Below are 12,129 nucleotides of genomic sequence, written 5' to 3'. Positions count from 1 at the left end.
CTTGACTGATTCAGCACCCCCAAATTCCAGGGGCAATAGGACCATTGATAGCCCCACATCAATTAATTCAGGGTTGAAGGAGGAGGATTGTCCAGGTGTGTGACACTCAGTTACAGCTGTGCCCACCAAGAAGTGATAATCACACATTCTTAAAGCTTTCTTTTTTACAGACTCCAGATAGATTCTGCTTTTAAAATGCAGAGTATTTACAGATTAGCAATACCTTTACAAAAATAAAGATATTACCTTCTCAAGCCTCATGGTTGGGTTTCAAAGCAGTTTTTCACTTATATTTTCACTGAGCCACTCACTCCATCCTTCTCCCTGGCCACTGTTTGAAGCTGTGAATTTGGAGTGTGATTTGGAGTGGAGCACCAGCCCCATATCTGGACCATCATTAAACCACCATCCACCAACATGACAATGGGCCTCCTATACCCAGCCTAAACTCATCTGCCACCCTCATCTACGCTTCAGTTATCTTCAGGCCTGACTATTCTAATGCATTGCTGACTGGCCTCCCATAAGACCATAAGACATAGGAGCAGAATTAGGCCACTCGGCCCATCGAGTCTGCTCCGCCATTCAATCATGGCTGATATTTTCTCATCCCCATTCTCCTGCCTTCTCCCCATAACCCCTGATCCCCATTTTCTAGCCACTGCAAATTTGGACAGGAGCGCTTTGGACGGATTCATGTCCTAACTCACTTCGGGGCAGCACGGTAGCATGGTGGTTAGCACAATTGCTTCACAGCTCCAGGGTCCCAGGTTTGATTCCGGCTTGGGTCACTGTCTGTGCGGAGTCTGCACATCCTCCCCGTGTGTGCGTGGGTTTCCTCCGGGTGCTCCGGTTTCCTCCCACAGTCCAAAGATGTGCAGGTTAGGTGGATTGGCCATGATAAATTGCCCTTAGTGTCCAAGATTGCCGTTAGTGTTGGGTGGGGTTGCTCGGTTAGGGGGATGGGGTAGAGGTGTGGACCTTGGGTAGGGTGCTCTTTCCACGGGCCGGTGCAGACTCGATGGGCCGAATGGCCTCCTTCTGCACTGTAAATTCTATGATCTATATATAACTCACACCAAATCTCATTTACCCACCACCCCCTCTGGTGATTGCTTTGCGTTGACTTCCTGTCCACCATTAAAATTCTCAGACTTCTTTGCAATCTGTCCAATGCCTCACGCCCCCGCCCCCACCCCTGCAACCTCAACCCTCGGAGATATCTTCACTCCCCCAATTCTAACTCTTGACAATCTCCAAATGTAATCATTCTAACATTGGCAACCGTGCTTTCAGTCCCCTGGGGCCTTCGCTCTGGAATTGTGACCCTCTTGTCTCTCCCTCCTTCTCATGATGCTCTTTAAAACCTTTTCAACAATAAACCTCCAACTGGGTGTTTGGTTTTTAAGATGTAAATTTTCACAAAAGTTAGTCAAAGCTGACAGATTTTTGGGTGATTTGACTATTACATGATAATCCCTCATCAAAGTGAGTCTGTGGTCGCAATTACCCGACAACTTGACCAGTTACCCTAATTTTCCTCTTGTGGCTCAGTCCTGGGTATTGCTTGACACCTGCCTGTGAAGCAGGGACGTTACACGATGTTATAGGCACTACATGAATGCAGAATGCGGTTAGAATTCATAGAATTTAAAGTGCCGAAGGAGGCCATTCAGCCCATCGAGTCTGCACCGACCTTTGGAAATAGCACCCTACTTAAGCCCACACTCCCACCCTATCCCCGTAACCCAGTAACCCCAACTAACCTTTTTTTGGACACTAAGGGCAATGTATCATGGCCAATCCACCTAACCTGCACATCTTTGGACTGTGGGAGGAAACCGGAGCACCCGGAGGAAACCCACGCACACACGGGGAGAACGTGCAGACTCCGCACAGACAGTGACCCAAGCCGGGAATCGAACCTGGGACCCTGGAGCTGTGATACAGCAGTGCTAACCACTGTGCCACCCGAACTTGTTGTTGAACAGCTAATCTGTGGTAGAATTTACAGGATGTTGGAGCAACATTAAACATGGAGACCTTCATCAACTGGCTTGGAATGTACATTACGTTGTGAAGTGAATCTTACCACAGACAAGTGACCACTTTTTGCTTTGGAAATAATCAGTTCTGATCCTGATGTAAAATCAATTATTCCATCTTTTCCTTGTTTGATCCTGAACTTGATGCTGGAAAAGGAAAATGGAAACACATCAGCGGCAAAACATGGTGCAGAGTCTCAGTGATCACGGCAGAGATTCCAGAACCTGGCGCAGGGTCTCAGTGATCACGGCATAGATTCCAGAACCTGGCGCAGGGTCTCAGTGATCACGGCAGAGATTCCAGAACCTGGCGCAGGGTCTCAGTGATCACGGCAGAGATTCCAGAACCTGGCGCAGGGTCTCAGTGATCGCGGCAGAGATTCCAGAACCTGGCGCAGAGTCTCAGTGATCGCGGCAGAGATTCCAGAACCTGGCGCAGGGTCTCAGTGATCGCGGCAGAGATTCCAGAACCTGGCGCAGAGTCTCAGTGATCACGGCAGAGATTCCAGAACCTGGCGCAGGGTCTCAGTGATCACGGCAGAGATTCCAGAACATAGCACAGGGTCTCAGAGTTCACCCCATCCCGACGCAGTCAGGAGATTGAAAACAGTGCGAGAGGAGAGACAGTCGGGAGATTGAAAACAGCGCAAGCATACAGTGACAAGTTAAAAGTGCTAGCTTGCAGTTTGGGGCTCCTGAGCTGACACAGTAGCAGCCAATAGGGTGGGTATGGTTGGGTAAGTATTTCCTAATTTTATTGCTTTTAGTTCATAATGTCCATATTTTGTGGTTTATAGTTTATAAGGGCTATATTCTGTAGTAACAACGAACTTGGAAAGAAGGGCTGGAGAGTAACTGATATTATTTGATTTGAAGAATCTTCCAAAATGTTAAATTTAAAGGTGTAAGTCATGATAGGAGAGCTCAAAGCCATTGGGTGCTCCTGCTGCTCTATGTAGGAATCCAGGAGCATTTCCAGTTATTGAGGCTGGCATGTGTGCAAAAATTGTCTCCAGCTGCAGCTCCTGGAAGCCCAGTTTTTGGAGCTGGTGCCACAGCTGAGGACACCGTGGACCCTCAACGAGGTGGAGAGTATCGTGGATCGCCCGTATAGAGAGGTGGTCACACCACAGGCTCAGACTCCAAAGGCAGGAAGGGAATGGGTGATGCAAGCTTCTTTCCTGTTTATTCCCTTATTTCCCATTTCCTTTACTTTGTTGTCATCATTTTTGGTCCATGGATATTTAATGGAGACATAAATTTTTAAGCCGAGCAGAGGAAGTGAGGAACTCAAAAATAGTCCACCGTGCTCTGAAGATTTAGTTTTTTAACAGAAGAACTCAAGACTTTCTGGCACCTGAGAGATCAGAGGGAATCATTTTGATTGGTTGGCTGGTAGCCTATGGATTGGCCAAGGACAGTATCCTGCCTGGCGACAGACAGTGGTTGTGTGTGTGTGTGTGGGGGGGGGGGGGGGGGGGGGGTGGTCTGAAAACCCAGAGAGAAGTTCCTGGACGATGAGAGGAGAAGCTGTGAGTTGCTCTCTCTATTTCTCTCACAATGCTTCTTTCCTGTGGTTTCTGAGAGCACGGGGAAGTTTTGAGATGCTGATGAATCTACAACGAAAACCATTACAGACTGAAAACAAAAACCAACCAACCGACGGCCCAGACTGAAAGACTCCAAGTGGGAAACGTCCACCAGAGACAGAGACTTCCATCCTTTTACTTTTCTTATTATTCTTTTTTTACACCTACTTTCCCCCTCAGTGTTTGTCTGTCTGATGTATGTATAGAGGGTGTGGAGTGTAAGAGTGGGAAGGGATTAGGGATTAGATAATAGTTAACCAGTTGTACTTATTGCCTATTTAATTATATTTACTGTTATTAATAAAAAATAATTGTTTCAATTTACAAACCTGGTGACTGTAATTATTGGGCAGCCAAGGACCAAAGACTTTGGAAATTTTCTAAGAATTAATAGTTAATTTCACTTTTGTTGTGACTCCGGGTCAAGTGGGGCTGGAACTGACCGTGTTGTAACAGTGACCACCAGGCAGAGCGAGAGGACTAGGCAGGCAGCGCAGGGATCCCCTGTGGCCATTCACCTGCCAAACAGAGATACCCTCTTTGGATACTGTTGAGGGGAAATGCCTCTGAGGGGAAAACAGCAGCAGCCAAATTCGATGCCCTACGGTTGGTTCTGCTGCAGAGGGGAGGAGTCAAAAGTGTGGGAATGCAATAGATATCGGGGATTCGATTGTAAAGGGAAGAGGAATTTCTGTGGCTCCAAACGAGACTCCAGGAAGGTTTGTTCTCTCCCTGGTGCTCGGGCCAAGGGACTGCTGCAAGACATTCTGGAGGGGGAGGATGAACAGCCAGTGGTTGTGGTCCACATCAGTACGAACGACATGGGTTAAAAAAAAGGGATGAGGTCCTAAAAGCAGAATATAGAAAATTTAGGAAGTTGAAAAATAGGACCTCAATGGTAGTGATCTCAGGATTACTGTCAGTACCACGTGCTAGTTAAGAGTACAAATAACAGGATTTATCGGATCAATAGGTGACTGAAGGCATAGTATGAGCGGGAAAGTTTCAGATTCCTGGGGCATCGGGACAGGAGTTGGGGGAGGTGGGACCAATACAAACTGGACAGGGTACATCGGGGCAGGACTGGGACTGATGTCCTAGGGAGAGTATTTGCTAGAGTGATTGGGGAGGGTTTAAACTAATATGGCAGGGGGGTTGGGAGCCAACGCAAGGAGTTGGAGGAGGGGAAAACAAGGACAAAAACAAAAGTCAGGAAGGGCAATAAGAAAAGTGATAGGCAGAGAAACCAAGGGCCTGAATTAAACTGGGCCACAGGAAAGAAAAATGGGATCAGGACAACTAATGTTAAAAAGACAAACTTAAGGGCTTTGTGCCTTAACGCACGGAGCATTTGTAATAACACGGATGAACTAATCCCGCAGATAGGCGTAAATGGGTATGATCCAATCGGGATTACAGAGACATGGCTGCAGGGTGACCAGGGATGGGAACTGAATGTCCCAGGGTATTCAGTATTTAGGAAGGACAGACAAAAAGAAGGTGGTGGTGGAGGGGCAGTGCTGGTTAAAGAGGAAATTAACACAAAAGTGAGGAAGGATTTAGCTCTGACAATGTGGAATCTGTATGGGGGGAACAGAGAAACATTAAGGGGCAAAAACGTCAGTGGGGTGGCCGTATATAAACCCCCCCAAACCGCACTGGTGATGTTGGGAATGGCATTAAACAGGAAATTAGAGATGCATCTGATGAAGGAACATCTGCAATTGTGGGTGATTTTAATATAGATTGGGCAAATCAAATTAGTCACAATACCGTAGAGGAGGAATTCCTGGAGTGTACACGGGATTGTTTTATGGATCAATACATTGAGGAGCCAACTAGAGAACAGGCCATCCTAGACTGGGTACTGTGTAATGAGAATGGAATAATTGGCAGTCTAGTTGTGCCAGACTCCTTGGGGATGAGCGACCATAATATGGTAGAATATTGCATCAAGCCAGAGTGTGAAATAGTTGTTTCTGAGACTAGGATCCTGAATTTTAATAAAGGAAACTCTGACAGTTTGAGGCACAAGTTAACGGTGATGGTTGGGAACATTACTGAAAGGGATGACAGTGGATAGGCAATGGCAAACATTCAAAAAGTGCATGGGTGAACTGCAACTAATTGTTCATTCCTGTCTGGCGCAAAAAATGTAAAGGTGGCCAAACCATGGTTTACAAGACAAATTAGAGATACTATTAGATCCAAGGAAGAGGCATTTAAATTTTCCATAACAAATAAACGTGAGGATTGGGAGCAGTTTAGAATTCAGCAAAGGAGGACTAAGGGATTGATTAAAATAGGGAAAATAGAGGATGAGATTAAGCTTGTGGGGAACATAACAACTGACTGTACAAGTTTCAATAGGTACATGAAGAGAAAAAGATTGAAGACAAACGTAGGACCCTTATAGTCTCAAACCGGGGAATTCATATTGAGAAACGAAGAAATGGCTAACCAAGGCAGTTAAGGAGAGCATTAAGTTGAAAGAAAAAGCAAATAAGGCGGCAAATGTCAGAGATAGCCCTGAACATTGGGATGAATTCAAAATTCAGCAAAGGAGGATTAAATTGATAATAAAGAGAGAGAAAATAAACTATGAAGGTAAACTAGCAAGGAATATAAAAACTGACATGAGCTTCTTTAACCATATAAAAAGGGAGAGGTCAAAGTGGACGTAGGCCTCTTAGAGGAGGAATCTGGGGAGATAATTATGGGGAACAAGGAAATGGCAGAAGAGCTAGAGAGTTATTTTGCATCAGTCTTTATGGTGGAAGATACTTTGAACATCCCATTATTCTCAAGAATATAGGGGAGGAATTAAATACCATCCCCATCACTAGGGAAGTAGTTAGGCAGATAAGTCCCCTGGCCCTGGTGGCTGCATCCTATGATCCTGAAAGAAGTAGCTACAGAGTTAGTGGATGCATTAGTTGTAATTTTCCCCAAATCCTTGGATCCTGGAGAAGTACCGGAGGACTGGAGAACTGCCAATCAGGCTAACAATTATTGTTGGAAAAATGCTGGAATCAATTAGTACGGAAATAATAGCATCATGTTTGTTAAAATCACAATCTAATGAAGCATGGCTTCAGGAGGAAGTCTCCAGAGTGGATAGAGGGGAACCAGTAGATGAGTTGTATTTGAACTTCCAGAAGACAAGGTATCCCACACAAGGATAAGTCATGGGATAAGAGCCCATAGAGTTGGTGGCAGTACATCGGCATAGATTGAGAATTGGCTAATGGACAGGAACCCGCGAATGGGGATAAGGGGTTATCTTTCAGGGTTCCACAGGGGTCAGTGCTGGGACTGTAACTGTTTACAATATATATATTAATGACTTGGAGGAAGGAAGCAAATTTCTGATCGCCAAATTTGCAGATGACACAAAAATAGGTGGAAAGACAAGTTGCGAGAGGGATACAAACTCTGGGTCTGTACTCATTGGAGTTCAGAAGGATGAGGGGTGGAATCTTATTGAAACTTACAGGATACTGCGAGGCCTGGATAGAGTAGACATGGAGAGGATGTTTCCACTTGTAGGAAAAACTAGAACCAGAGGACACCATCTCAGACTAAAGGGACGATCCTTTAAAACAGAGATGAGGAGGCATTTCTTCAGCCAGAGGGTGGTGAATCTGTGGAACTCTTTGCCGCAGAAGGCTGTGGAGGCCAAATCACTGAGTGTCTTTAAGACAGAGATAGATAGGTTCTTGATTAATAAGGGGATCAGGGGTTATGGGGAGAAGGCAGGAGAATGGGGATGAGAAAATATCAGCTGTGGTTGAATGGCGGAGCAGACTCGATGGGCCGAGTGGCATAATTCTGCTCCTGTCTTATGATAAAACAGTTTGAAGTTATAGTGAAAGGTTAGTAAGTGGACAAAAAGTTGGCGATTGGAGTATAGTGTGGGAAAATGTGAAGTTCATTTTGGAAAGGAGAACAAAAGAACAGCATTATTTAAATGGAGAAAAACTGCAGAAAGCTGCAATACAAAGGGGTATGGGGGTACTTGTACATGAAACACAGAAAGCTAGCACACGGGTACAGGAGGCTAATTGAATGTTGGTCTTTATTTCACGGAGGTTGGAGTATAAGAGTCGGGAGATCTTGCTGCAACAAAAACAGAAAATGTTGGACAATCTCAGCAGGTCTGACAGCATCTGTAGAGAGGGAGGAAACATTTCGAGTCTGTATGACTCTTTGTCAAAGCTGCAGTGGTGAGGTGGTGTTGGGGGCGTGGAGCAGTGGGGCTCGATAGAGAGTCAGTGATAAGTGGAAAGACAAAGAGAATGTAAATGGTGCTGATAGGGAGGGTACTGATGGTGGCACATTAAGTGATCAGAATGTGCTAATAGCAGAACAGAGGTGTCAATGGGCAACTTGGAACAGGGAACAGATGGCCTCATTGGGTGGACTGGAGGGAGGGGGACAATGGTGAGGGAAAAACAGATCAATGGAAGAAATGAAGATAAATGGATAGAAATAAAACCGGACTGAAGGTGGAGGAGAGAGTCCACAGGCTGAAGTTGTTGGGCTCAATGTTAAATCCGGAAGGCTGTAATGTGCCTAATCGGAAGATGAGGTGCTGTTCCTCCAGTTTGCGCCGGGCTTCACTGGAACACTGCAGCAGGCCAAGGACGGACATGTGGGCGTGAGAGCCGGGCGGTGAGTTAAAATGGCAGCGACAGGAAGGTCTGGGTCCTGCTTGCGGACGGGCCGGGGGGTGTTCTGCAAAGCGGTCACCCAGTCTGCGGTTAGTCTCTCCAATGTAGAGTAGGCGGCACTGGGAGCAGCGAATGCAATAGAGCAGATTGAAGGAGGTGCCCGTGAAGCGCTGCCTCACTTGGAAAGCGTGTTTAGGGCCTGAGATGGGGAGTAGGGAGGAGGTAAAGGGGCAGGTGTGAAACCTTCTGCGATTGCATGGGAGGTGCCGCAGGACGAGGGTGAGGTATTGGGGGTGATGGAGGAGTGGACCAGGGTATCCCGGAGGGAACGGTCCCTGCGGAATGCTGACGGGGGGAGTGAGGGGAAGATGCGTTTGGTGGTGGCATCATGCTGGAGTTGGCGGAAGTCTTGCTGCAACTGTACAAGGTACTGGTGAGACCACAACTGGAGCACTGAGCAGTTTTGGTCCCCTTATTTAAGGAAATATGCTACTTCATTGGAGGTGATTCAGAGAAGGTTCACGAGGATGATCCCAGGTATGGAGGGATTGTCTTTGAGCAAAGGTTAAACAGGTTGGGACTCCACTCATTGGAATTTAGAAGAATGAGAGGTGATCTCATTGAAACATGTCAGATTCTCTGGGGCTGACAGGGTAAATGCTGAGAGGACGTTTCTCCTGATGGAAGAGTCTGGGAGCAGAGGGCAGAGTCTCAGAATAAACGGGAGGGGTTTCTTCTCTCAGAGGGTTGTGAGTCTTTGTAACTCCTCACCACAGAGAGCTGTGGGGCAGAGTCTTAGAACATACAGTGCAGAAGGGGGCCATTCGGCCCATCGAGTCTGCACCGACCCACTTAAGCCCTCACTTCCACTCTATCCCCGTAACCCAATAAACCCTCCTAACCTTTTTGGTCACTAAGGGCAATGTATCACGGCCAATCCACCTAACCGGCACGTCTTTGGACTGTGGGAGGAAACCGGAGCACCCGGAGGAAACCCACACAGACACGGGGAGGATGTGCAGACTCCACACAGACAGTGACCCAGCGGGGAATCGAACCCGGGTCCCTGGCGCTGTGAAGCCACAGTGCTATCCACTTGTGCTACTGTGCTGCCCCTGGTGTATATTTAAGGCTGAGGTAGATTCTTGATCAGTCAGGGAATCGAGGGTTACAGGGAAAGGGCACGAAAGTGGACGCGAGAAATGTCGAATCAGCCATGATCCTATTGATTGGTGTTTCAACCTGTCAAGCCGGCTACGCAATTCAGTCCACTCGGGGCAGATCTTGGAAAGTGCCCACCTACATTGTCACTTTCTTGTAAACTCAATGATTCTTTCTGTATAATGAATGAGTTCAGTTTGTTCCAGAGTAATTTGCAGCAATTCTCAGTGGGTAAATTTGCAGCCAACAATCAGTGCAAAGATTCACCCCAGCCGCAGCATTAGAACATAAATCAAAGTGAAAAGAATATATCTGTGCACAGTATGGCTCTCTTTTAACAGCTGCATGTTAGTGGAAGGTTAACCTGCCCTGGTTGATGTTGAGGTATAGGGGCAGAGCACCTACCTGCCCTGGTTGATGTTGAGGTATAGGGGCAGAGCACCTACCTGCCCTGGTTGATGTTGAAGTATAAGGGCAGAGCACCTACCTGCCCTGGTTGATGTTGAGGTATAGGGGCAGATCACCTACCTGCCCTGGTTGATATTGAAGTATAAGGGCAGAGCACCTACCTTCCCTGGTTGATGTTGAGGTATAGGGGCAGAGCACCTACCTGCCCTGGTTGATGTTGAGGTATAGGGGCAGAGCACCTACCTGCCCTGGTTGATGTGGAGGTATAGGGGCAGAGCACCTACCTGCCCTGGTTGATGTTGAGGTATAGGGGCAGAGCACCTACCTGCCCTGGTTGATGTTGAGGTATAGGGGCAGAGCACTTATCTGCCCTGGTTGATGTTGAGGTATAGGGGCAGTGCACCTACCTGCCCTGGTTGATGTTGAGGTATAGGGGCAGAGCACCTACCTGCCCTGGTTGATGTTGAGGTATAGGGACAGAGCACCTACCTGCCCTGGTTGATGTTGAAGTATAAGGGCAGAGCACCTACCTGCCCTGGTTGATGTTGAGGTATAGGGGCAGAGCACCTACCTGCCCTGGTTCATGTTGAGGTACAGGGGCAGAGCACATACCTGCCCTGGTTGATGTTTAAGAATAAGGGCAGAGCACCTACCTGCCCTGGTTGATGTTGATGCTGTTCACTTTATCAGCTGCCATGGCCAGTTTTGTCAGTGTCTCAATCACATGATCACTCCGCAGAACCACATCGCCCTTCGACACAAGAAAGAGACACATTCACAAAATGACCAAAGAACAAAGAAAAGTACAGCACAGGAACAGGCCCTTCGGCCCTCCAAGCCCGTGCCGACCATGCTGCCCGACTAAACTAAAATCTTCTACACTTCCTGGGTCCGTATCCCTCTATTCCCATCCTATTCATGTATTTGTCAAGATGCCCCTTAAATGTCACTATCGTCCCTGCTTCCACCACCTCCTCCGGCAGCGAGTTCCAGGCACCCACTACCCTCTGTATAAAAAAATTGTCTCGTATATCTACTCTAAACATTGTCCCTCGCATCTTAAACCTATACCCCCTAGTAATTGACCCCTCTACCCTGGGGAAAAGCCTCTGACTATCCACTCTGTCTATGCCCCTCATAATTTTGTAGACCTCTATCAGGTCGCCACTCAACCTCCTTCGTTCCAGTGAGAACAAACCGAGTTTATTCAACCGCTCCTCATAGCTAATGCCCTCCATACCAGGCAACATTCTGGTAAATCTCTTCTGCACCCTCTCTAAAGCCTCCACATCCTTCTGGTAGTGTGGCAACCAGAATTGAACACTATACTCCAAGTGTGGCCTAACTAAGGTTCTATACAGCTGCAACATGACTTGCCAATTCTTATACTGAATGCCCCGGCCAATGAAGGCAAGCATGCCGTATGCCTTCTTAACTACCTTCTCCACCTGTGTTGCCCCTTTCAGTGACCTGTGGACTTGTACACCTAGATCTCTCTGACTTTCAATACTCTTGAGGGTTCTACCATTCACTGTATATTCCCTACCTGCATTAGACCTTCCAAAATGCATTACCTCACATTTGTCCAGATTAAACTCCCTCTGCCATCTCTCCGCCCAAGTCTCCAAACCATCTAAATCCTGTTGTCTCCTTTGACAGTCCTCATCGCTATCCGCAATTCCACCAACCTTTGTGTCATCTGCAAACTTACTAATCAGACCAGTTACATTTTCCTCCAAATCATTTATATATACTACGAACAGCAAAGGTCCCAGCACTGATCCCTGTGGAACACCACTAGTCACAGCCCACCAATTAGAAAAGCATCCTTCCATTGCTACTCTCTGCCTTCTATGACCTAGCCAGTTCTGTATCCACCTTGCCAGCTCACCCCTGATCCCGTGTGACTTCACCTTTTGTACCAGTCTACCTAGAGGGACCTTGTCAAAGGCCTTACTGAAGTCCACATAGACAACATCCATTGCCCTACCTACATCAATCATCTTTGTGACCTCTTCGAAAAACTCTATCAAGTTAGTGAGACACGACCTCCCCTTCACAAAACCATGCTGCCTCTCACTAATACGTCCATTTGCTTCCAAATGGGAGTAGATCCTGTCTCGAAGAATTCTCTCCAGTAATTTCCCTACCATTGACGTAAGGCTCACCGGCCTGTAGTTCCCTGGATTATCCTTGCTCCCCTTCTTAAACAGAGGAACAACATTGGCTATTCTCCAGTCCTCCGGGACATCA

General features: G+C 47.1%; 1 protein-coding gene across 1 annotated transcript in view; it reads right to left on the bottom strand.

The window, feature by feature from the left end:
* Positions 1–12,129, bottom strand: part of LOC140387138 (unconventional myosin-Ic-like) — a 101,870-nt gene that overhangs the window by 8,017 nt on the left and 81,724 nt on the right. Inside the window, exons 29-30 of the mRNA XM_072470149.1 lie at positions 10,530–10,627; positions 2,093–2,192 (exon numbers count right to left, since the gene is read on the bottom strand). Of these exons, the coding sequence (XP_072326250.1) occupies positions 2,093–2,192; positions 10,530–10,627 (198 nt within the window). The remainder of the gene's footprint in view (positions 1–2,092; positions 2,193–10,529; positions 10,628–12,129) is intronic.

This window comes from Scyliorhinus torazame, chromosome 12 (genome assembly GCF_047496885.1).
Source record: "Scyliorhinus torazame isolate Kashiwa2021f chromosome 12, sScyTor2.1, whole genome shotgun sequence".
Lineage (NCBI taxonomy): Eukaryota > Metazoa > Chordata > Chondrichthyes > Carcharhiniformes > Scyliorhinidae > Scyliorhinus > Scyliorhinus torazame.
This window is presented reverse-complemented; position numbering and strand designations above follow the sequence as displayed.